This window comes from Dendrobates tinctorius, unplaced genomic scaffold (genome assembly GCF_039654945.1).
Source record: "Dendrobates tinctorius isolate UK_male_01 unplaced genomic scaffold, ASM3965494v1 ptg000094l, whole genome shotgun sequence".
NCBI classification, from domain to species: domain Eukaryota; kingdom Metazoa; phylum Chordata; class Amphibia; order Anura; family Dendrobatidae; genus Dendrobates; species Dendrobates tinctorius.
Window position 1 is genome coordinate 14,672,551 of NW_027361762.1, and position 26,244 is coordinate 14,698,794.

Genomic DNA, 26,244 nt, shown 5'->3' on the forward strand with positions numbered 1-26,244 from the left:
CCAAAATGGTATCACTTATGGGGGGGGTTTCTACTGTTTAGGCACATCAGGGGCTGTACAAACGCGACATGGTGTCCGATCTCAATTCCAGACAATTTTGCAATGAAAATTCAAATGGCGCTCCTTCCCTTCCGAGCTGTGCCATGCACCCAAACAGTGGTTTACCCCCACATATAGGGTATCAGCCTACTCAACTTTGGGGTCCAATTTCTCCTGTTACCCTTGGTAAAATAAAACAAATTGGATCTGAAGTACATTTTTTTGTGAAAAAAGTTAAATGTTCATTTTTTAAAAAAAAACATTCAAAAAATTCCTGTGATGCACCTGAAGGGTTAATAAACTTCTTGAATGTGTTTTTAAGCACCTTGAGGGGTGCAGTTTTTAGAATGGTTTCACGTTTGGGTATTTTCTATCATATAGACCCCTCAAAGTGGCTTCAAATGTGAGGTGGCCCCTAAAAAAATGGTTTTGTAAATTTTGTTGTAAAAATGAGAAATTGCTGGTCAACTTTTAACCCTTATACCTCCCAGACAAAACAAAAATGTAGTTCCAAAATTGTGCTGATGTAGAGTAGACATGTGGGAAATGTTACTTATTAAGTATTTTGTGTGAAATATCTGTGATTTAAGGGCATGAAAATTCAGTTGAAAAATTGGGAAATTTTCAAAATTTTCACCAAATTTCCATTTTTTTCCAAAAACGCAAGTCATATCAAATAAATTCGACCCCTATCATGGAAGTACAATATGTCACGAGAAAGCATTGTCAGAATCACCGGGATCCATGGAAGCGTTCCAGAGTTATTACCTCATAAAGGGACAGTGGTCACAATTGTAAAAATTGGCCCTGTCATTAACGTGCAAACCACCCTTGGGGTAAAGGGGTTAAAAGCAGTTAAGGAAATTGTATACCTTCCAAAAATAATCAGCTGCGATCCCATGCTGTCATGCCTGTATATTCTTTTGCTTCCCCCCCCCTGCCTAGGAGCTGTGATATGATCAGACCATGTTCCTGCACGGTCAGATATGGCCATTACACAGCACACATAAGGGGCACATTTATAAGATTATCTCATCATGGACAAACACATCCAATTGTGTAACTTATTATTTTTATTTCAAGATCTGTTGATTAAAATGTACTGAGTTCATGGGAAAACCCCTTCACCCCCGAGTCTGTTTTCACCTTCCTGACCAGGACACACTTTAAAATTCTGACAAGTGTCACGTTGATATAATAACTCTGGAACACTACAACATATCCCAGTGATTCTGAGATTCTATTTCGCGACTTCATATTAGTGGTAAATTTAGGCCAATATTTTTGCGTTGCCCTTAAACCAGATATTACCGTATATACGCCGAATTTTTTTGTGCTGAAAATGCCCCCTCTGCTTATACACGAGTCATTGTGCAGAAACCAGCGTGGGAGGGGGAGCGGCGACAGGAGCTGGTGGCTGGGACATCATACTCACCCTCCTGTGCAATCGCTAATTGTCCCCTGCATCCTCCTTTGTCCCAGGGCTGACAGCTTCTTCCTGTGTTGAGCGGTCACATGGTACCGCTCATTAAGGTAATGAATATGGACGCAACTCCACTCCCATAGGCGTGACGTCCATATTCATGACCTTAATGAGCGGTACCATGTGACCGCTCAACACAGGAAAAAGCTGCCAACCCTGGGACAACGGAGGATGCAGGGACGTTCAGCGATTGCACAGTAGGGTGAGTATGGACGGGGGGGAGCACGGAGCAGGACGGGGGGAGCACAGAGCAGGATGGGGAGCACCGAGGACTGGGGTGGACTGAGGAGCTTGGAAGAGGACGGGGAGGACAGGGAGCTGAGCCATACATAGAAGGATCGGACCGGGGAGCCTAGCCATGCAAACAGGGAGGGGGGAGAGCCACACAGAGCAGGACAGGGATGAGGGGACAATGCATACCCGGCTTATACTCGAGTCAATAAGCTTACCCAGTTTTCCGTGGCAAAATTAGGGGCCTCGGCTTATACTCGGGTCGGCTTATACTCGTGTGTGTATATACGGTAACTATTTTGTGTGATAAATCTAAAATTTCCTACGTGTCTGATATTTACATCAGCATCATTTTTTAAACATAATATTTTTTGTTAGGAGATAGGAAGAGTTAAAAGTTAATCAGCAATTTCTCGGTTTTTCAACAAAATTTACAAAACTAATTTTGAACCACATCATGTTTGAGGGGCCTATATGACAGAAAATACCCTAGAGTGACACCATTTTAAAAATAACACCCCTCATTGCTAAAAAAAATAACACATTCAAGGAGTTTATTTACTCTTCAGGTGCTTCACAGGAATAAAAAGCAATGTGGAAGGAAATAATGAAAATTTTACTATTTAGCCCCAAATTTTGCATTTTCACAAGGGTGATGAGAAAATTTGTTGTGCAATTTCTCCTCAGTACACCAATAACCCATATGTGATGGAAAACTGCTGTTCTAGCGCACGACAGAGCTCAGAAGGGAAGTGGCACCATTTGACTTTTGGAACACAAAATTGGCTTGAGTAGACAGGGGACAATATTTATAAGGGCTAATAGGAAAAAAATAAACCTCACAGTTTGTTGTGCAATGTCTCCTGAGTGTGCCAATACCCAACATATAATCAGGAATTACTTTTCAGGCATAGCAGAAAGCTCAGAAGGGAAAGAGCTTCATATTATAGTGCAGATTTTACTGTTATGGTTTTGGGGTTGCCATGACCCTTTGGAAATGCCCCTGAGGTGCCAGAACAGTAGAAACCCCTATAATTTAGCCCATTTTACACACTACACCTCTCAGTTAATTCATCTAAGGGTGCAGTGATTTTATTGACACCACAGATGAGTCATAGAAATTTATACCATTGGGTAGTGAAGAAAAAATATTTTTTTTTACCACCAAAATTTTGTTTTAACCCCAGATTTTACATTTTCACACAGCTAAATGGGTAAAAATGCACCAAAATTTGTCACACAATTTCTGCTGAACTTGGCAATAACCCATATGTTTCTGTACAGTACTACTTAGCCACACGGCGAGACTCAGGAGGGACAGAGTGCTATTTGACTCTTGGAAAGCAAAGTATCGTAGAATAGTTTGCAGAGCCCATATACAGAGTCCCTAAGTGCCAAAATAACAGAATCCCCTCTGAAGTGACCCCATTTTGGAAATTTCACCCCTGTAGAAATTTATCTAGAGCTCTAGTGGCGATTTTGACTCCATGGATGTTTTTCAGAAACAAGCAGTAGTGGATGTTGCTGAGTGAATGTAAATCTGCCAGTGTAGTGCCCGCACATTGTAGTCCTCAGTACGTTATGCCCAGCTCATGCTTCTGAAGCCATGCCCCTGTTAATTAAGTGGGCTTTCATCGCTACAGAAATGCTAAACATGTAGATGCTAAATGTGGTTTAGACACCTTGGGGCTCAGAAGGGAGGGGGCGTTGGGATTTGGGAGTGCAGAATTTGCTGTATTTCTTTAGGAGTTTTAGAGCCATAGCACCTTTGCAGTACTGGTAATGTGGAAACCCCTATATTTCCATTGGCATTTGACTGACCTGAGTGGGGACTTGCTTTTTTTTGTGGATTGAGTTGAAGCTTTTATTGGGAACATTTTGGATCACATTTATCCTGCGCTCTAGGCTGAGCACTTACTTTTGTGGTTTTCATCTAAATCTCTGTATTATGTGATTGAGATGAAACCCTCGAGATTCACTATAATGGGGCAGCAGAGTTATTCCGTACTCTCTGGCCCTCTGTTCAGCGTTGTCCTTTTCAGAATTGCACAAAACTGTGTCCGACCACGCTTTATGCACATGTAAAAAGGCAGACTCTGCAGATCACAGGTCAGACGGTGTCCACAGTGGCGCTGACTGCCTGATTATAGGGAATTTTCCGCCGGGGGTTCTGTCTGAATCGCGGACTTCAGAGATTTACATGTAAACCCCTGTGTAAGCGCTCCGTGTAGAGTGCAGGGTAAATGTCAGCTGAGCCTAACCACGATGTTTGTGAGGCAGAGTGAAGAATTGCTTTTATTTTTTACGCCATTCCTCGTGCGGTATTATGGATTAGGCAACTTTATTCTTGGGGTCGGTGTAATTACAGCGATACCAGATTTATATAGTTTTTCATGGTTGGCTGCTGCCATACGCGAAGACGCTTTTTTTTTTTTTGCAAATTAAAGTGTTAGCATCAGCATATTTTGAAAGCTTTTTTTTTTTGCGGGGCAAGTTGATGTTTTTATTGGTACCATTTTTGGGCACATGACGTTTGATGGTTTTCTGTTTCAGTTATTAGGAGGCGGAACGAGCAAAAACCAGCAATTCAGGATTTTTTTTATTTTTTAAATCCATTCATCATATGGGGGGGGCGGTATGATGAAAAAGCAGTTTTTTTGCCACTTTATTTATTTTTTACAGAGTTCACTGTGACCGTTTTAAAGTTTGTGTCTTTCTTAATGTGGCAATACCAAATGTGTTTCTTTTTTTGTTTGTGATATAGACTCCAGAAATACAAGCAATGTCATTAAGCACTTCACGAATATAAGCATAACTGTATGTCCTGCTCTGTGCTGCCATGTTTGAAGGGGGAACGAAAGAGGTAAATCCCTCCACATCTGGCTGATATCACACAGTTACCATCTGTCTCTATCAACCACTCCCAGAGATGAGATCCTGCTACAGCTGTTAACTATTTAAATTCCGCTTTCAGTCTATGACAGCCCACTTTGATACGATTGCACAGCACCGACGGGTTACTTTAACTGCTGGTGTCCCTACAGAGCCCTGATATTAGCATCTTCAAATTTCTCTGGGATTACATGAAAAGACAGACGGATTTGCGCAAGCCTATGTCCACAGAAGATCTGTGGTTAGTTCTCCAAGATGTTTGGAACAACCTCCCTGCTGAGTTCCTTCACAAATTGTGTGCGAGTACCTAGACCTAGCTGTTTTGAAGGCCGATTTTGCCCAGAAGTATGTATAACTCAATACTCCACCGTCACTTCCGGCTCTGAAATCAGCGAATCCTCGCAGTGCACAGTGTGCGCTAGGGGCCTTCATGCATCTGCAGTCACACAAAGTGATTGCAGACTTATCGTTACAGACCAGACAACCCCTTTATGGAGCAGATTAAATTTCGTCTTACCTACCAGCAAGTTTCTCTATGAGGAAGTTTTCCTACCATAGTTATCTGCCTAAACAACTGAAATAGTTCGCTCTCTTAGAAAATCATGTAAAGGTCCAATTACATTTTAATGATATGCAATCAATGAATGAAACTATAAGGGATTCCAATATTTCCCAGTTTGTTCTTTCGGTAAGCTTCCAGTATCAGATCACTGGTGGTCTGACTCCGCCAATCAGATGTTCGTGAATGTCATTTTTTACATTGCCTCATTTACCTGCATTACCTACACTTGTAGCAGCTTTACTGAGTTCTTCATATGCCACCAAAATTGTGATCCCAGAAAACCACTTTCATTTCCCAATATTTTTTGTGCATTTAATGTTAATAGAAAAAAATAATTGTGTACGGTAACTGATATAAACTATTTTTCAACAGATGCTGAATGATTTAAATACATACCTCAATAAAGCCATTCCTGACACAAAATTAACTATCAAAAAATATCTTGATGTTAAGTTTGAATATTTGGTAAGTAGACCATTGCTTTCAATTCTCTTTGGATTGGTTATGTGGTTTAAGAAAAAGAAAAAAGAGGAAATTTAATCTTAGCAGATTCTTATTAACCCCTTAAAGGGGTATTCCAGCCTACACAAGTGATCACAAATCCACTGTATAAAAAAATGAAGTGTATCGTAAATCTAATATATAAAGCTCAAAGTGTGTATGTATGTGTGTGTGTGTGTGTGTGTGTGTGTATGTTTGTATGTCCGGGATAGGCATCCGCACCGTCGCAGCTACAGCCACAAAATTTGGCACAGTCACACGTCTGGACCCCGAGAGCGTCTTAAGCTATGTTGTGAGGCGAAATTTTAACCCTGCACGTTCCAATTCACCAAACAATTTTGCCCCCATCTACATACTGGGGGAAAAAGTGTGTACGTGTCAAGCCCCACCCCTCATTATGATGTCATAATGCCCCTATTTGCATACTGGGGAAACTGTTTGCGTATCAAGCCCCACCCCTCATTATGATGTCACAATGGTTGCCATGGCGACGCTGATGTCATCATAGGTTGCAAGCCCTGCCGCCGCTCATTATGATGTCATAATGGTTGACTATGAGATGGAGGATGTGTGATGAGTATATGGGCACCGGACTATGGGATGGAGGATATGTATGACGGGTATATGGGCACAGGACTATGGGATGGAGGATGTGTGATGGGTATATGGACACTGGACTATAGGATGGAGGATATGTATGACGGCATATAAGCACGGGACTATGAGATAGCGGATATGTATGATGGGTATATGGGCACGGGACTATGGGATGGAGGATATGTATGATGGGTATATGGGCATGGGACAATGAGATGAAGGATGTGTGATTGGTATATGGGCATGGGACTATGGGATGGAGAATATGTATGATCGGTATATGGGCATGGGACTATGGGATGGAGAATATGTATGATGGGTATATGGGCATGGGACTATGGGATGGAGGATGTGTGATGGGTATATGGGCACTCGACTATGGGATGGATGATATGTATGATGGGTATATGGGCACGGGCCTATGCGATCGTGGATATGTATGATGGGTATATGGGCACGGGACTGTGGGATGGAGGATAATTATAATTTTCTATAACTTACCACAGTTAGTTACTATGCCCGGGCAGCGCCGGGCTCTTCAGCTAGTGTTATATATAACCCCTTCAGGCTGCAGCTTTTTTTTTGTTTTGGCACTTTCATTTTTACCTTCCCTTCTTTCAAGAATCATATTTTTCTTTTCCGTCAATATACCGAAATAAGTGTGACGGAGTTACCACGACAGACAGGAGTCAGAAGACCGCAGCGTCTGATTACTCCTGCACTGAAAAGAATCACTTCACCTTCTTTTCAAACAGTGTAAATTTGTTTTGGCAGTACAGTGGTTAGTCCGTCATGTTGAGAGCTCTGGGAGCCTGGGCTCTCAGCTGAGCACGTTTAGCTACTCCTAACCCATATATAATCTGGGTCCTGACTGACACACATCGTCAGCGATAACTTATGTTGCATGCCTGGGAGGATAAGATTTAGTGATTATATGAGAAGCCGTATGATCGGTTTATCAATGACTGTTGCTTGGGTTAGTAAGTGTGATAATTCCCTTTACTTCTCCTACTTTGGTTTTTCCCTATCCTCCACTCCCCAATGCATTCCTCTGTTATACGTAAGGGAATATTTGTATGCCTGGTATTTTTCCGTTGACTTGTTCATCTGGTTGGTGTACTGCGGTGCACAGCTGCTCCCCTCTTCCTTGTGTGGGGGGAAGGAAACATATGGAGGGCAGATTTGGAAGATAAGGTAAGTGGCCCCAGTATCTTCACCTTCAGAAGTAACACTGGGAACATGGCAAGCTACGGCACCCCTTAGCGTTAGGGACAGGGAGGAACTCCTGGTCTCAGGTCATCCGACATCTGAGTGCTGACAATAAGTGTTTCTTGCAGAAAGAGTTGTAGTTTTGATTGACTGACTGTATTTTACCACTGTTAAGGTGATGATTTTTTTTTTTTTTAATTTATAAAAATAAATGCATTTTAAAAAATCCAAGAAAAAAAAGAGCATAGAACCTTCAATAAGTAAATCAGTATATAGTACGTGTAAATAACACAGGGTACCCAGTTAACGCTATTTTGATTTAAAAAAAAAAAAAAAAAGAAAGCAATGCATAAAAGCCATCCCAGTAAGTCACGTGATGGTCCATACCTGTCTGGTATTAAAACCTTACCATGTGTCATATGATGTCAGTGTGAATGAGGGCCAAGCAGGATAGAGCCCCAAATAAGACTTCCACACATGTGAAGCTATGCAGATGGAATATTTAGCTAAGAAAGGTCCACACCCTGTGTTTGTACAGAATACCCAAAAACCTGACCTAGTCTATAAGCTGGTATACGTGAAAGTGTAAGAGAATGTTCACACGGTGGCCACTTCACAGACAAAACCCAAGGAAAAAAAAAAAAAAACGAGGCTAGGATGTTTGTGATACCGTGGAAAGGCTGATTCACAGGTCTGCGACTAAAAAGCTGTTTGATTATTTTCATCTAATTTCCATGTATTTTGGTGTGCTGAAAACGAAAAAAATATTGAAAAAAATCCTGGACGTCAGGATTTGCACACAAAATGCAAAATTATCTTCAAATTTAGTAAATTTTTCTCAATTTTTGTTTTTTTTGATCTTAGGGTTTTGAAAGTCAAAATTACTATTAATTAATTCACATCAATGCGTTGAAGATATACAATACCAAAAAAATATAACTTTCAAAGAAAAGAACTTGCAGAGTGAGCTAATGAAACCAGCATCAACATTTTGCAAGCTGAACGAGTAGGCTCTGACATGGCCGGGCTTGTTTCAATTGTTTTATCTTGGTTCTCGCCTGTTCACACTTTTTAATCTCAGTTCGTGTTAGCTCGTCATATTCAACCATGTTTCCCAAAATTAGCATTATGGCTCAGCAGAAGTGTATTAATTCGCCTGACAGTTTCTGTTACATTTGTGGTGAATATACAGTGTTGAAGCAACAGCTGAATATTACAGACATTTTGTGAAAAAAGTATACTTCGCATATTTCGGACTAAAGCTTGGAGATCAAGACAAAGCTTGGGTGCCTCATAAAGTGTGCAAACGGTGTGTTGAGGACCTCCGAAATTGGTTCAAGGGTAAGAAAAAAGCTTTCCGTTATGGGATTCCTATGGTATGGTGAGAGCAAAAGAACCATAGTGACGATTGTTACTTTTGTTCATGCGATGTGAAAGGGTATAATTCAAAATGGAAGCATTTCATACCCCAATATTCACTCAGCAATTCGTCCCATCCCCCATGGCACAGATATACTAGTACCCAAGGCCCCTGCTACCTTGGAAGAGATAACTAGCTCCGATGAAGGTGAAGTCATACCTGAACCAGATGATGAATCAAGTTCTGACTTTGAAGATGATACAAGACCAAAATTGTTTTCCCAGGAGGAGATGAATGATTTGATAAGAGACTTGAATCTTCCCAAAGATGCCGCTGAGTTACTCGGATCAAGGCTCAAAAGCAAGAATTTATTGTTGCCAGGAGTGTCTTTTCATGGTTCAGACATCGTGAAGACGAGTTCGTTCCTTACTTTGCCCAGGAAGATAAGTTGATTTATTGCATCGATGTCGAAGGTTTGATGGGTCAATTCAAAATCCAATATGATTCAGCGCAATGGCGTCTGTTTATAGATTCTTCAAAAAGAAGCCTCAAAGCAGTTTTACGTCACAACGGCGGTTTTTATGCTTCCATCCCTGTAGGTCATTCCGTACACCTCAAGGAAACCTACGAGAGCTTGGAATTGGTTCTTCGTAAACTTAAATATGAAGACCACGGTTGGCAAGTGTGCGGGGATTTGAAAGTCTTGTGCATGCTGCTCGGGCAACAAGCTGGGTATACCAAATACCCTTGTTTTCTGTGTCTATGGGACAGTCGAGACCTACAAAATCACTGGACCAAGAAGAATTGGCAGCCGAGGGTGCTCACAGTTGGTGAAAAAAATGTCCTCCGAGAAACTTTGGTTCCTCCCCATCAAGTTCTTCTGCCACCTCTCCACATCAAATTGGGATTGATGAAGCAATTCGTAAAATCACTTCCAAAAGATGGAGAATGCTTCAAATACTTGGTCACCAAGTTTCCAGGCCTCTCGGAGGCAAAATTGAAGGAAGGTGTGTTCGTCGGACCAGACATTAGAAGGTATATAGCTGATCAAGAGTTTATCGATACCATGACGCATCCTCAAAAAGAAGGGTGGATTGAATTTAAAGAGGTCGTAGAGAAATTTTTAGGCAATAACAAAGACCCTGACTGCAAAAAAATCGTCAGACGAATGCTGAAAGCATTTCAAGCTTTAGGTTGCCTCATGAGTTTGAAAGTGCATTTCCTCCATTCCCACCTTGACAACTTACCTAAAAAATTGGGAGCTGTGAGTGAAGAGCAAGGTTAACGATTCCACCAGGACATTAAAAAGATGGAAAGAAGATACCAGGGAGGATGGAGCATTACAATGATGGCAGACTACTGTTGGACGCTTCAGAGAGACATTAAAGATGCTACTCACAAGCGTAAATGTACCAAGAGATGCCTCACAGAGAAGGAGATTCGATTTTAGTGTGTGTTAGTGAGCTCATTGCAGTTAAAAAAAAATGATTTTCATGAAACATTTGTAATAAAAAATTAATTTTATGAGTATTTTCATTTATTTTGAGGTATTGTCTTATTTAACACAGTTACTTAAACTGTCAAAAAACATGATGTCCTATGACAAAACGGAGGTCATTTTTTGATTCAGCGAACTCAAAAACATAAAGATTACGTGGAATAACCAAAACAGCTTTTGAAAAATTATTTTTTGCAGACCTGTGTTATGGGTATGTGACGCTGCTCCTATATTTATTAATGCCTCTCTTGTCTGCACTAGCACCTTACAATGACTATTATGGACTTATTCCATTGATGTGTTGGGGCTTACTTATTTGCTGTATGATCCCATAGCCTGCATTTATTCCCTCTATCACTTTTTTGTGCACTTTACTTGGGTTAAATTCCTTTCCTCTTTATATGTATTTTTGTCATTTTATGACTTTGAATATATTCATTATATGTATTGTAATTTGAATAAAATTTATTACTTGCTTTATACTCCTTTTGTGAGTGGTGTGCTTTGGATACCTGGTATCCCTTTTTGAGCTAACTTTGGTATATGTGAAAGTGTAAGAGCATGTTCACACGGTGGCCACTTCACAGACAAAACCCAAGAAAAAAAAAACAAAACAAGCATCGAATTCTACAACAAGTACAGTAAAAAAAGGGGGAGACAGAAGCGCACAATAGGGTCTTATCCAATGATATAAACGTTTCACAGATATGGATCCACTCACCTGGTTCAGTTGTGTGGAACACAACAACCATAAGCACAAATGGGTAGGATCCGATGAACTGCAGCAATCAGCCGGTCACTAGAATTGCATATATAGGAAGGAGAGAAGTCCAGCTTTCAGGATCGCGCTGTTCCAGTCCAAAGTTCACAAGGAGTTAATCCAAGGACCAAGCAGTGATTATAACTTTCTTTTTATTCCATAAACTCTACGCGTTTCGTGTACACACTGTACACTTCCTCAGGAGCAAAGTTACACTGGCATCACATTCCATTCTCCTTATATACTAACTCCCCCAGGAAGTGAGGTAGGTGCTCATTGCACTTAAAAAAAATTCACACATAACTATCAACATAATGTAAAATCACAAAAATCACTAAAATTCATCTATAAAACACACTTCTATAAAAACACACATATGTAAAACTTCACACTAGAAAAAATGTAAAACATTATAATAAAATTATGATTATACTCAATAAAAATCTAAAATTCTTGGTACATCATATCAATTAGCAGAAAAACATTCACAAATCTCTTATATAACCGCACTTATATTTTCCTTTCAGTATTAACCCTTCATTCAACATATTATCCTTTTACTTTCCTTATATTTCAGGCAGATGATCATATATTAATTAATGTATGTACTTTTCTGTTCTCTCAGGCAAAGGCTCCACATCTCCAGAGCTGTCAGTTCCTTTTCAAGGCACCAGCCAACTATTCAAATCATAGTAAAATGCCACCGATTGTATCTCTTTATATGTTAGCGATATGATCATTCCCTTGCTGTAATGTTATAGCATGGACATCACACAATTATCAGATGCCAATACTACTCTAATCCTTAGCAGACAAATATGCAGAGCACCAAAATTATTTAAAGATGTCAGATATTTCATTTAAACCGTATGGTTGCAGAGTCTGCAACCTATGAATCCAGTAAATTTCCTTTCTCATCAGAATGACACTCCTGTTCACAGTGTCTTCTGAAACATAATCAATTGGGGCCACTTTAATACATGGGTTCTTCCCATGTTTTATAGTGCAATGTTTTGATACTCCATGGAACATAAAACCTTCAATTATATTGTGTCTGTGCGAATTCATGCGGTTATGCAGTTCTTGTGTGGTTTTACCCACATACTGTAAACCACATTCGCATTCTATCAGATATATCACAAAACTACTTTTACAATTCAGGGAAAACTTTATATCAAACACATTATTCTGAATTGATCTGAATGTGGTCATATTATGCATAATCATGCCACAACACAGACACCGAGCGGTATTACATTTAAAGACTCCTGGTTTTTTGCACTGTTCATCCCTAATTTTTTCTTTTTGCAGGCGACTGGGGGCCAGTATATTTCTAAGAGTAGAGGATCTTTTAAAGATTAGTCCTGGTTTATTCGGTAGCATACTCCCCAACACTGGATCATTAAGAAGAACAGACCAATGATCCTGTAAAATATTCCTAATTTTTTTATTTTGTTTAGTAAAATTAGTTAAAAAGTTTAAGGAGAAACTATCATTCTCTTTTTCTTTTTTCTTAGGATTTACTAGGTCCATCTGTTCCAAACCTGCGCACTCATTATATGCTTTTTCTAGCAGTTTTTTTGGGTAGTTTTTCTCAATAAACATATTTTTTAATTCCTTGGCTTGTGATACAAAATCTGACTCTAAACTACAATTTTTCTTAATCCTTTTATACTGGTTCTTCGGGACATTGATTAACCATTTATAATAATGGCCACTATTAAAATCTAACAGACTATTTGCATCACACTTCTTAAAAAAAATTTTAGTAAAAATCTTCCCTTCTGAATGGAAAATGGTCAGATCCAAATAATCTATACTCTCCATATTATATACCCATGAAAAGGTGAGACCCCAATCATTCCTCTGAATGCTCTCCAGAAATTGTTCTATGTTATTACATTTATTATCAAAGACTATCATTAGGTCATCTATGTACCGTTTAAAAAATATAATATGCTCTGAAAAAATGGAATTTTCTATATAAATGAATTAAAAAATGGCCATAAATAGGTTAGCGAAAGTTGGCGCTACTTTCGAACCCATTGCGGTTCCGACTTGTTGGTGATATAGTTTTCCCTGAAAGTCAAAAAAATTATTGTGTAGTATAAACTTCATGCTATCCATTAAAAAGGCTTTCTGATTCAATGGTAAACGGGCATCTTCTTTCACATATATCCCAAAACAATACAATCCTAGATCATGTCTAATATTTGAATAGAGGGATGCAACATCTATAGTCAGAAACATGTATGAATCTTTCCACACTATATCCTTCATCAAATGAATCAGCTGAGCAGAATCCCTAAGAAAACTTTTCACAGACATCACATGGAAATACATTATATTATCTACATACGCTGCCAATCCTGACGTGAGAGAACCTATGCCAGAAATGATGGGCCTCCCTGGGGGGTTGTTTTGATCCTTATGAATCTTAGGAAGATGATAGAAAAAAGCCCTAGGGGGATTTTTCATAGTCAGAAAATCAGATTCATTTTTATTTAAAATCCCCTCCTTTTTTCCAGTTGCAATTAATTTATTATATTCAGTTACCGCACTCTTATAAATATCCATTGTGACCACTTTATATGTATTCTCATCATTTAATATTCTATATGCCTCTTTCAAATATTCCTTCCTATCTTGGATTACAACTCCCCCCCCCTTATCAGCTGGTCTAATAACCACCTCTGTGTTCTCTTTCAGACTTTTAACAGCCTCCCTTTCTGCTTTAGTCATATTTCTTTCATTTTTATAATCTGCAGGATTTATATTCTCAAAATCCTTAGGGATTCTGCTCAGCTGATTCATTTGATGAAGGATATAGTGTGGAAAGATTCATACATGTTTCTGACTATAGATGTTGCATCCCTCTATTCAAATTTATACTACACAATAATTTTTTTGACTTTCAGGGAAAACTATATCACCAACAAGTCGGAACCGCAATGGGTTCGAAAGTAGCGCCAACTTTCGCTAACCTATTTATGGCCATTTTTTAATTCATTTATTATAGAAAATTCCATTTTTTTCAGAGCATATTATATTTTTTAAACGGTACATAGATGACCTAATGATAGTCTTTGATAATAAATGTAATAACATAGAACAATTTCTGGAGAGCATTCAGAGGAATGATTGGGGTCTCACCTTTTCATGGGTATATAATATGGAGAGTATAGATTATTTGGATCTGACCATTTTCCATTCAGAAGGGAAGAGTTTTACTAAAACTTTTTTTTAAGAAGTGTGATGCAAATAGTCTGTTAGATTTTAATAGTGGCCATTATTATAAATGGTTAATCAATGTCCCGAAGAACCAGTATAAAAGGATTAAGAAAAATTGTAGTTTAGAGTCAGATTTTGTATCACAAGCCAAGGAATTGAAAAATAGGTTTATTGAGAAAAACTACCCAAAAAAACTGCTAGAAAAAGCATATAATGAGTGCGCAGGTTTGGAACAGATGGACCTAGTAAATCCTAAGAAAAAAGAAAAAGAGAATGATAGTTTCTCCTTAAACTTTTTAACTAATTTTACTAAACAAAATAAAAAAATTAGGAATATTTTACAGGATCATTGGTCTGTTCTTCTTAATGATCCAGTGTTGGGGAGTATGCTACCGAATAAACCAGGACTAACCTTTAAAAGATCCTCTACTCTTAGAAATATACTGGCCCCCAGTCGCCTGAAAAAAGAAAAAATTAGGGATGAACAGTGCAAAAAACCAGGAGTTTTTAAATGTAATACCGCTCGGTGTCTGTGTTGTGGCATGATTATGCATAATATGACCACATTCAGATCAATTCAGAATAATAAGGTGTTTGATATAAAGTTTTCCCTGAATTGTAAAAGTAGTTTTGAGATATATCTGATAGAATGCGAATGTGGTTTACAGTATGTGGGTAAAACCACACAAGAACTGCATAACCGCATGAATTCGCACAGACACAATATAATTGAAGGTTTTATGTTCCATGGAGTATCAAAACATTGCACTATAAAACATGGGAAGAACCCATGTATTAAAGTGGCCCCAATTGATTATGTTTCAGAAGACACTGTGAACAGGAGTGTCATTCTGATGAGAAAGGAAATTTACTGGATTCATAGGTTGCAGACTCTGCAACCATACGGTTTAAATGAAAAATCTGACATCTTTAAATAATTTTGGTGCTCTGCATATTTGTCTGCTAAGGATTAGAGTAGTATTGGCATCTGATAATTGTGTGATGTCCATGCTATAACATTACAGCAAGGGAATGATCATATCGCTAACATATAAAGAGATACAATCGGCGGCATTTTACTATGATTGGAATAGTTGGCTGGTGCCTTGAAAAGGAACTGACAGCTCTGGAGATGTGGAGCCTTTGGCTGAGAGAACAGAAAAGTTTCTTGAGTGCAGAGCATGGGTCTGCTGTGCAGGATCGAATCCGCATAGGAGTACATACATTATTTAATATATGATCATCTGCCTGAAATATAAGGAAAGTAAAAGTATAATATGTTGAATGAAGGGTTAATACTGAAAGGAAAATATAAGTGCGGTTATATAAGAGATTTGTGAATGTTGTTCTGCTAATTGATATGATGTACCAAGAATTTTAGATTTTTATTGAGTATAATCATAATTTTATTATAATGTTTTACATTTTTTCTAGTGTGAAGTTTTACATATGTGTGTTTTTATAGAAGTGTGTTTTATAGATGAATTTTAATGATTTTTGTGATTTTACATTATGTTGATAGTTATGTGTGAATTTTTTTTAAGTGCAATGAGCACCTACCTCACTTCCTGGGGGAGTTAGTATATAAGGAGAATGGAATGTGATGCCAGTGTAACTTTGCTCCTGAGGAAGTGTACAGTGTGTACACGAAACGCGTAGAGTTTATGGAATAAAAAGAAAGTTATAATCACTGCTTGGTCCTTGGATTAACTCCTTGTGAACTTTGGACTGGAACAGCGCGATCCTGAAAGCTGGACTTCTCTCCTTCCTATATATACAACAAGTACAGTGGCATGTAAAAGATTGGTCACTTCTGGTCAAAGTTACTGTTATTGTGAACAGTTAAGCAAGTTGAAGATGAAACGATCTCTAAAAGACCTAAAGTTAAAGATGACACACTTCCTTTGTATTTTAGACCAAAAAAGAAAAAATATATATACATATTGTGGCGTGGCTAAGGGTCGTATAGTCGATGGGAGGTATGTGTCTCACAGATGGCTTGTCTCTGTAATGTAAGCTCAGAGTGTTTCTTTAGTACACATAAGCCCTAATGGATATCATTATATTTCTAATGTTTTGCAAGCACCTGTGGTGAGGTCACAGTCACATGACTAGTCAGCTGCTGGGTTCGTGGGTGTGGCTATACCTTTATAATGTAGACTACTCCTGAAACAGAGGGCTGTATGTAGGGAGGGATAAGCCTCCTGTGTGTGCTGGGGCTCCAGGACTGAGCCTGAAGTAATGGACATTTGTGCTTTCTTTTGCCTGAGCTAAAAGCTATTTCTTTTGATTTGTGCTGCTTTATGGGTTATGCCGCAATAAATCCTATGGACTTTAAAAGGAACGTGCCTCCTGATTGTCTCCTGTTGTACCTGAGCGAGTACAATCCCTACTATATATATATATATGTGTGTGTATATATATATATATAGATACTGTATGTGTATATATATACACTGTATATTACATATATATATATATATATATATAAATACTGGGGGTTGGACAAAATAATGGAAACACCTGGAAACATCAGCAAAAGTTGGTTTAATATGTTGTAGGACCAGCTTTTGCGGTGATTACAGCCTCAATTCTCCGAGGTATTGATTCATACAAGGTGTGAATTGTTTCCTAAGGAATTGTAGCCCATTCTTCAGTTAAAACACCCTTCAGTTCTTTGAGTGACGATGGCGGCGGAAATCGACGTCTAACTTGAATCTCTAAAATCGACCATAAATGCTCAATAATGTAGAGGTCTGGGGATTGTGGGGGCCAGATGCTCAACTTCACTAGAATGTTCCTCGTGCCATGCTTTAACGATTCTAGCTGTATGAATTGGTGCATTATCATCCTGAAAGATGGCGTTCCCCTTCGGGAACAGTGCTTGAACCATAGGATGCACTTGGTCACCCAAAATGCCTAAATAATCTCGGCTGTTAATTCTTCCATGAGGGGATATCATTGGCCCGGCGGATCGCCACGAAATAGCACCCCAGATCATCACAGAACCTCCACCGTGTTTTACGGTTGGGAGAAGGCAGTCTGGATGGAATGCTTCTTTTGGCTGTCTCCAAACGTACACTCTGCCGTAGGTCGGAAATAGGGTAAACAGTGATTCGTCTGAGAACATCACGTTTCCACTGCTCGAGGGACCAATTCTGGAGGTTTCTACACCACTCTAATATTTGGAAACATTTGTCATTGAGAGCAGCGGTTTTCTAATTGCAGCTCTTCCGTGGAATCCAGATTTGTGCAGCTCCCGACGAACAGTTTTCATGGAAACTGGGTTCTGTAGGTGTTCATTGAGCTCAGCAGTGATTTTCGGAGCCGTGGTCTTGCGATCCTCTCTCACAATTCGCTTTAGAGTCCGACGGTCTCTCAGTCAACTTCGACTTTCGACCAGACCTGTGCTTTGCTGCGGACGTTTTTCCTTCTCTTTCAAATGCAGTCATTACTTTGGAGAAAGTACCTCTTGACACGCCAAGCACTCGGGCACTTTCTGTTACACTAGCGCCTGCTGTTATGAATGAGTCACCGAAGGAGGAAAAAACAAAAATACAAGCTAAGTCCAGAAAACCGGAGAGGTTGGTAGCTATCGGATTGCAGACCCCTGATCCTATCCACAACAACTAACAGTAGCCGTGGGGGGGTTGCTACGATGCCCTAGACCCCTCGATCACAGCCGGAGAACTAAATAGGCCTAAAGAAAGAAAGGGGAAATCTAAACTGCCCCAGAGCAGACCCCAAAGCAATAGGCAGCCCCTAACATATAATGACAGTGAAGCAAGATGAAAACACTAACACAGATAGAAAGATAGGTTGAGCAAACGATGGGGCCCAAGCTAACTAAAAAGGACAGGATAGAAAAGCTGCTGTCTGCAATCCGTAAAAAAATTCTACCAAAAAATGTCCCAAACGTCTGATAGGAAAAACAGGCCCTGAAGTCGATAGGACTTCAAAAAGACTATATCAGCACTCAGGTAAATTCTGAAGAAAGAGCAAAGAGACAAACTGATCAGAGACAAACAAAAATGGAACTCAGCACACCCCCGACCGGGGATGGCTGAACTCAGCAAAACAAAACTAATAAGTTCAAATAGCAGAGCAAAAACTTATCTTTGGGAAGCAGGAATCAGACTGGTCTCCAAGAATCCAGCAGAGAAATCACCAGCGACTCAGAAGGGCGTCGGCTACCTTATATCCAGTCAGAATTTCCTGTTACCCAGTCATCGTCTACCAGATCAGGTGTTTGGTAATCAGCCTCACTACCTTCCTTCACCCGAAGAGGGAGTTCATCAGACATCGATGGTGAAGGGGAAAATGAACTCACAACAGTCTGCCATATGAGCACCAACAATTTGGCCTCTTTGAAAATCCGAGAGGTCTGCCATTGGTATCAGGTTCTCATCAATGTTCTTACAATTCTGCAAAACAAACAGTTAATTTACATACACATATCACATAACACAAATAATCAACTACAAAACATTACCATATGTCACGGTTTGCATGCTTATAACATGTTAGCTTATGACGCCAAAACGTTAGGTGTTTCCATTATTTTGTCCAACCCCTGTATATACAGTATATAATATAATCTGCATGATTAGTACCTAGTAGCACCCCCTTATGAAAGTATCACAGCTTGTAAATGCACTTTGTTTCCAGCTAGGTCTTTCAATTCTTGTTTCAGGGATTTTCATCTATTCTTCCTTGGAAAATTCTTCCAGTTCTGTGAGATTCCTGGGTCGTCTTGCACGCACTGCTATTTTGAGGTCTAGCCACAAGATTTTCAATGATGTTCAGATCAGGGGACTGTGAAGGCCATTGTAAAACTTTCAGCTTGCGCCTTTTAAAGTAGTCTATTGTGGATTTTGACATGTGTTTAGGATCATTATCCATTTGTAGAAGCATTCCTCTTTTCAACTTCAGCTTTTTTACAGATGGTGTTATGTTTGCATCAAGAATTTGTTGAAATTACATTGAATACATTCTTCACTCTACTCCTGAAATGTTCCCTCGTGCCATTGGCTGCAACATAACCCCAAAGTATGATTAATCCACCCCCATGCTAGTGTATAAAGTAAAAGGTAATAAAATCCTAGAATGAGGAGTATTCACTATATCTGCAAAGCAAAAATATTGTTTATCAAACCATGGTTTAGTCTGGCTATTATTCAAATTATCGTGTAACTCAGGGTTGAATAGAAAAAGAGGTAAGAAGAAAGTGTTCAGAAATAAGTGGAATTTTTTAGAGTGTAAGTCCCAAATCGCTTTAATAAAAGTTATTCGATCTACCGTATGTGAATATAGTTTATTGGAAGAGGTGCCCCAAAGGTAACAGTTGGGGTGTATTGGAGCTAACCAATGCTTCTCAACTTCCATCCACTTAGAACATGATGTCTTATAAAACCATGCTGGGATATGATGTAAGTGAGCTGCCCAATAGTATTTAACATCATCAGGGTTCCCCAGTCCACCTCTTAATTTGCTCGCAAGTAGAATTTTGATTTTTAATCCTATGCCTTTTGTGGGCCCAAATAATTTGAACGATATAGGATTGAACATTACATAACTCCCTGTAAGGATCAATTACAGGAAGCGTTTCAAAAAAGTAAAGAAGCTTCAGGAGTATGGTCATGTTGACCCCTGAAATTTTTCCTGTGATAACAGGAGACCACTCCATGTAGCTAATAACCATTTAAGTTCAATAAATAAATGGATATAATTCTATTGATATATTATTTTGTAGCTGGATGTCAACCATATCCCCAAGTATGTTAGAGTTATCTTTCCATCTGTATGCGTAGTTATAGTTTTCTTTTATCGGACCTAGTGAGCTATTCGGGATATTAAAAGGAAAGGCTTCTGTTTGCTGTTATTAACTTCATATTCTGAGAGTTGACCAAAATGTCCCAAGAGAGCATGTAATATGTAATTGTGATAGTGTCAGTAAAAACATCATCCCCAAATAAGGATAGTTTAAATTCCCTATCCCTCACCATCACTCCATGAAAGTTTGGACCAGCTGCAGCTAACGGTTCTATGCATAAAACTAAAAGTAGGGGGGATAGAGGGCACACCTAGCTAGTACCATTGTGATTTGTAAAGGATTAAGATAATGCTTGTGGAAGTTTAACTGATGTTGAAGGTTGGGAGTTTAGACTCCTTAGAGCTGTAGCGAATGGCCCCAGGAGTCCAAACTGGTTTAAGGTTTCAAACATGCATGACCATCCTAGACCACCAAAGGCGTTTTCTGTGTCTAAACTAAGGAGTAGTGTTGAGCTCTCCGTCTTATTTACTACCTCTATAATGTGTATTCCCTTTCTTGTATTATCACCTCTATGCCTATAAGGTATAAACACTACCAGATCTTTATGGACAAGGTGAGGAAGCCAAGCTGACAAACGAAGAGCTAGTATTTCAGTGAAGATTTTAAAATCGCCATTAAGTAGGGCTGTGGGACTGTAATTGGCACAATCTCAAGGGTCTTTCCCTGGTTTGGGAACGAAAGAGATATATGAATGTACCATATTGGGGAGCCCATAGGGAAATAAGTGTGCTTTCAATGTTTTGTAGTATAGATAAGTCAGTATGTCTGGGCTAGGAGATTTACCGCTAAGAAGTATTGAGTCCATCATCTATTTCCTCTTGAGTGATTTCTTTATTCCAGGAAACTATGGCCTCTGTGGGAAGGGTAGGAAGTTTGCTTTCCTCAAGGAAGTCTTAAAGGATTATTTTCCTTTCTTCTGGGTTTGAAGGGAGAGTATCATGAAGAGAGTATAATTTGGATAAATAAGCATGAAGAATCTTAGCAATTTTGGTGAGGTCAAATAGAACTGTCCCATTGTTATCTTTAATTTCATATATACAGGTGCTTCTCACTAAATTAGAATATCATCAAAAAGTTCATTTATTTCAGTTCTTCAATACAAAAAGTGAATACCCTTATATATTATATAGAGTCATTACAAACAGAGTGATCTATTTCAAGTGTTTATTTCTGTTAATGTTGATGATTATGGCTTACAGCCAATGAAAACCCAAAAGTCATTATCTCAGTAAATTAGAATACGTTATAACACCAGCTTGAAAAATGACTTTAAAATCCGAAATGTTGGCCTACTGAAATGTATGTTCAGTAAATGCACTCAATACTTGATCGGGGCTCTTTTTGCATCAATTACTGTATCAGTGCGGCATGACATGGAGGCGATCAGCCTGTGGCACTGCTGAGGTGTTATGGAATCCCAGGTTGCTTTGATAGTAGACCAGCTCGTCTACATCGTTGGGGTCTGGTGTGTCTCACGTTCCTCTTTTCAATACCCCATAGACTCTCTATGGGGTTAAGGTCAGGCGAGTTTACTGGCCAATCAAGCACAGTGATACTGTTGTTTTTAAACTAGGTATTGGTACTTTTGGCAGTGTGGACAGGTGCAAAGTGCTGCTGAAGAATGAAATTTCCATCTCCAAAAATTTTGCCGGCAGATGGAGGCATGAAGTGCTCTAAAATTTCCTGGTAGACCGTAGACAGCTGCGCTGACTTTGGTCTTGATAAAACACAGTGGACCTACACCAGCAGATGACATGGCTCCCCAAACCATCACTGAATGTGGAAACTTCACACTAGACTTCAAGCAGCTTGGATTGTGTTTTTCTCCCCTCTTCCTCCAGACTCTGAGACCTTGATTTCCAAATGAAATGCAAAATTTATATTAATCTGAAAAAAACACATTGGACCACTGAGCAACAGTCCAGTTCTCTTTCTCCTTGGCCCAGGTAAGACGCTTCTGGTGTTGTCTATTGGTCATGAGTGGCTTGACACAAGGAATGCAATACTTGTAGCCCATGTTCTGGATATATCTGTGTGTGGTGGCTCTTGAAGCAGTGACTCCAGCAGCAGTCCACTCCTTGTGAATCTCCCCCAAATTTTTGAATGGCCTTTTCTTAACAATCCTTTCAAGGCTGCGGTTATCCCGGTTGCTTGTGCACCTTTTTTCACTACACTTTTTCGTTCCACTCAACTTTCCATTAATATGCTTGGATACAGCATTCTGTGAACAGCCAGCTTCTTTAGCATTGCCCTTTTATGGCTTACCCTCTTTGTGGAGGGTGTCAATGATTGCCTTCTGGACATCGGTCAAGTCATCAGTCTTCCCCATGATTGTGAAACCTACTGAAACAAACTAAGGGACCTTTTTAAATACTTAGGAAGCCATTGCAGGTGTTTTTTGTTAGTCATTATCTCAGGAAATTAGAATAATTATTAGGGTTGGCAGATTGCATTAAATTAAACTATAAAGTGCAATCGCAACCCGTGGTCCACAGTGCAGAGATGTATAACTGCTGATAGTGTGAACAATGGCGGATAAAAAAAACTACTAGCGAGCGTTCCTTCTAAAGGGCCTGTCACACTAAGCGATATTGCTAGCAATATTGCTATAACTTGTGATGTTATAGCGATATTGCTAGCAATATCGCTGTGTCTGATACTTACCTACGACCCGCTCCCCCCGCTGGTTATCGCTGATCGCGCGAGAACGTTCAGGACTGTTTCTCGTCGTCAGCTTCCTGCTGGGCTTCCTGCTGTGACGACGAGCGACACGTGGAGTCGGGCAGGAGGACGCAGGATCGCCTCATCTGACAGGTAAGTAGCGACCCCCGACCCCAGCGATGTCGCTAGTGAGATCTGCCTGTGTGGCAGCTCACTAGCGACCACTTAGCGATGTACCAGCGATCCTGACCGCGTCATATCGCTGGTCGGGATCGCTGGTACATCGCTAAGTGTGACAGTACCTTTAGGGTACCGTTACACTTAGCGATGCACCAGCGATCCCGACAACGATATGGATCGCTGGTGCATCACTAAGTGGTTGCTAGTGAGCTGCCACACAGGCAGATCTCACCAGCGACATAGCAGGGATCGGGGGTCGCTACTTACCTGTCAGACGAGGCGATAAAGACGTCCTCCGCCCGCGTCCACGCGTTGCTCGTCGGCGCCACAGGAAGCTGACAACGAGAAACGGTCCAGGACGTTATCGCGCAATCAGCGATAATCAGCGGGGGAGCCGGTCGGAGGTAAGTATCAGACATAGCGATATCGCTAGCAATATCGCTGCTACGTCACAAAATTGGTGACGTTACAGCGATATTGCTAGCGATATCGCTATGCTATGTGAGTCCCGTGGAAAATGAGTGCAGTGACAGGCGGCCGGCTCTTCTCTTGATCTGTATCATAGGCTTCACTCACCAGAAAGAGGAGTTGAACAAGTCACGTGAGAAAACAGGGTTAATGTGCAGGTTAGTAAAGGTACTGTCACACTTAGCGATGCACCAGCGATCCCGACCAGCGATATGACGCGGTCAGGATCGCTGGTGCATCGCTAAGTGGTCGCTAGTGAGCTGCCAAACAGGCAAATCTCACCATTGACATCGCAGGGGTCGGGGGTCGCTACTTACCTGTCAGAAGAGGCGATCCTGACATCCTCCCGCCCACGTCCACGCGTCGCTCGTCTCCACAGCAGGAAGCCGACGACGAGAAGCGGTCTAGGCCGTTCTCGCGCGATCAGCGATAACCAGCGCGGGAGCCAGTCCAGAGGTAAGTATCAGACATAGCGATATCGCTGGCAATATCGCTGCTACGTCACAAAATCGGTGACGTTACAGTGATATTGCTAGCGATATCGCTATGTGTAACGGGGGCTTTAAACACAGAGTTAACTCCACACTGTGAATGGAACGCAGAAAACGAACCCCAGATACTACTCAGGAATGCACAGGAAGAGGAGTACCAGTTCAGATAACCACCGAGGGGTGCAGTGGTAATTAATGAGTACCAGCTCAGCTAACCACCGAGGGGTACAAGGGCAATAAGTACCAACTCAGCTAACCACCGAGTGGCACAGAAAATATAAGCACCTTACGCAGCTAACTACCGAGTGGCACTGATATAAGCACCTAACTCGGCTAACCACCAAGCAATACAGAAAAATGAGTGTGCAATACCCAGTTAAAACCATAGGGAATAAGCACGTGGGTTGACTGTGCCTGAAACTAACCCGTGCTAACCGCACACGTGGCCAAGACACGTGTTGGGTCAAGCAGAAAGCAAAAACCTGCCTAAGAAAAGCTAGGCACAAATACGACCAAGCAGAGCGGTAGAGTATCCTTCCACACACATGCTCAGTACAGTGATCTCCAGACTTAGACTCCAGAATGCAATGTCGCACGTGCAATATAGTGGTTACCATAGACTTGAGTGGAGAGCCAGCATTAACCAAACGTGTGGCATGAGCCTGAGCAAGATGCTGGGACCGATGACCATGCTGAGCAGCAATCCCAGTGGCTGGGACTGAATGGTAGACCACAGCACCCGACAAGACCTACGATCTATCCCGCGCAGCGAGAAAATCCCAGAGCCTAACATTACATTAATCCCCCCCCCCTTTCCGGAAAAAATCGCCTCTCTGGCGACGTCTGCCACACTAGAAAACAGCCACAAGCCCAGAGGCATGGATGTTTTTTTTTCTGGTCTGACAAAGCTCTAGATGGTAGATAGAACTTGCCCGGAAGTACCTGGGCCGTAAGACACAGGCTCTCACAAAAGCTACCCCATTTTTATATGCTTCCAGTTGCCCAATCAATCTGGGCGGAATGGAGGCGCAGCCATGGCATCCCCAGAAGTACCTCATCCATACCCTCAGAGATAACGAGGAAGGATACTATCTCCTGATCGTTTGGAGACATAGTGAGGGTCAGCAGTATAGTCTGATGTGAAATCGGGGTAGATAAAACAGACCCATTGGCTACCTGAAATGACAACGGCTTAGGAAGCATCACTAATGTAATTGCGTGCTGTTGGGCGAAGGTAGCGGACATGAAAGTGCCCTCAGCCCCAGAGTGCACGCAAGCCTCAGCAGTGAGAGTAGTTGACCCAAATGCCAACGAAACCCTTAAGGTCAATTTGGGAGACACATCAACAGGGAATAGTGAACCTCTCCCCAAGGCCACTTGACGCTGTAACGCCTTCTGATGCTTAGGACATTTATTAGCAAAATGGCCGACTTGCCCGCAGGTAAAACAAATTGGTTGTAATTGTACAGAACCGGTGGCTGATTCCGCCCGGGAGACATCCATGGGTTCTACTGAGTCGTCAGCCTGAATTAGAGTCCTCACAGGATTGATGAAGTTCGGAGTCAATAGAAACCTAGATTTACTCTGGGCTCGCTAAAACCATGCTCAGCATGCCGCAGATCTATGTGAATGGGCACTGATATCGATTCGTCCAGGGTAGTTGGAATTTCCCTAGTGGCCAAAGCATCCCTGACTTTATCTGCCAAACTCCTCCAAAAAATAGGTATCAAAACCTTATTAGGCCACTCCAACTCGGAAGCAAGAGTATGAAATTGGATGGCAAATTAACTCACCATGGACGAATCCGGAGTTAATACCAGGAGTTGAAGTGTAGTATCATGGGTAACTTGTGGCCCCAAAAATACCTCTTTCAGGGCACCCAAAAAATGAAGTGGCATGCGCCTCTGAGAGCCTTTTATACATAGGCTCATGTCCAGTCGGACAGCGACCTTGCCGTGGACCCATCCAGAGCGGCCACATCACCAGAGCAGCTGTTATCCGACCACCAATGAGAAGGTGCCACCTCACGGACATGCTCAGTATAGTTATTTCCAGACTTAGACTCCAGAACGCAATGCAGCACGTGCAGTACGGTGGTTACCATAGACTTGACTGGAGAGCCAGCAGTAACCAAATGTGTGGCCCAAGTCTGAGCAAGATGCTAGGACTGAAGTCCATGCTGAGCAGCAATCCCAGCAGCCTGGACTGAATGGGATACCACAGCACCTGACAAGACCCGGGATCTATC

The 26,244-nt window shown here is 40.8% G+C and overlaps 1 protein-coding gene across 4 annotated transcripts in view; it reads left to right on the top strand.

Annotated features, from left to right (window-relative positions):
- The window catches only part of PICK1 (protein interacting with PRKCA 1), a 317,172-nt gene that overhangs the window by 272,140 nt on the left and 18,788 nt on the right, over nucleotides 1–26,244 (top strand). For 3 of the 4 annotated variants that reach the window (XM_073586677.1, XM_073586675.1, XM_073586676.1), the window contains exon 10: nucleotides 5,580–5,672. The exons of the other annotated variant lie outside the window; for it this stretch is intronic. In XM_073586677.1, coding sequence (XP_073442778.1) covers nucleotides 5,580–5,672 — 93 coding nt within the window. The remainder of the gene's footprint in view (nucleotides 1–5,579; nucleotides 5,673–26,244) is intronic. 4 annotated transcript variants of the gene reach the window in all.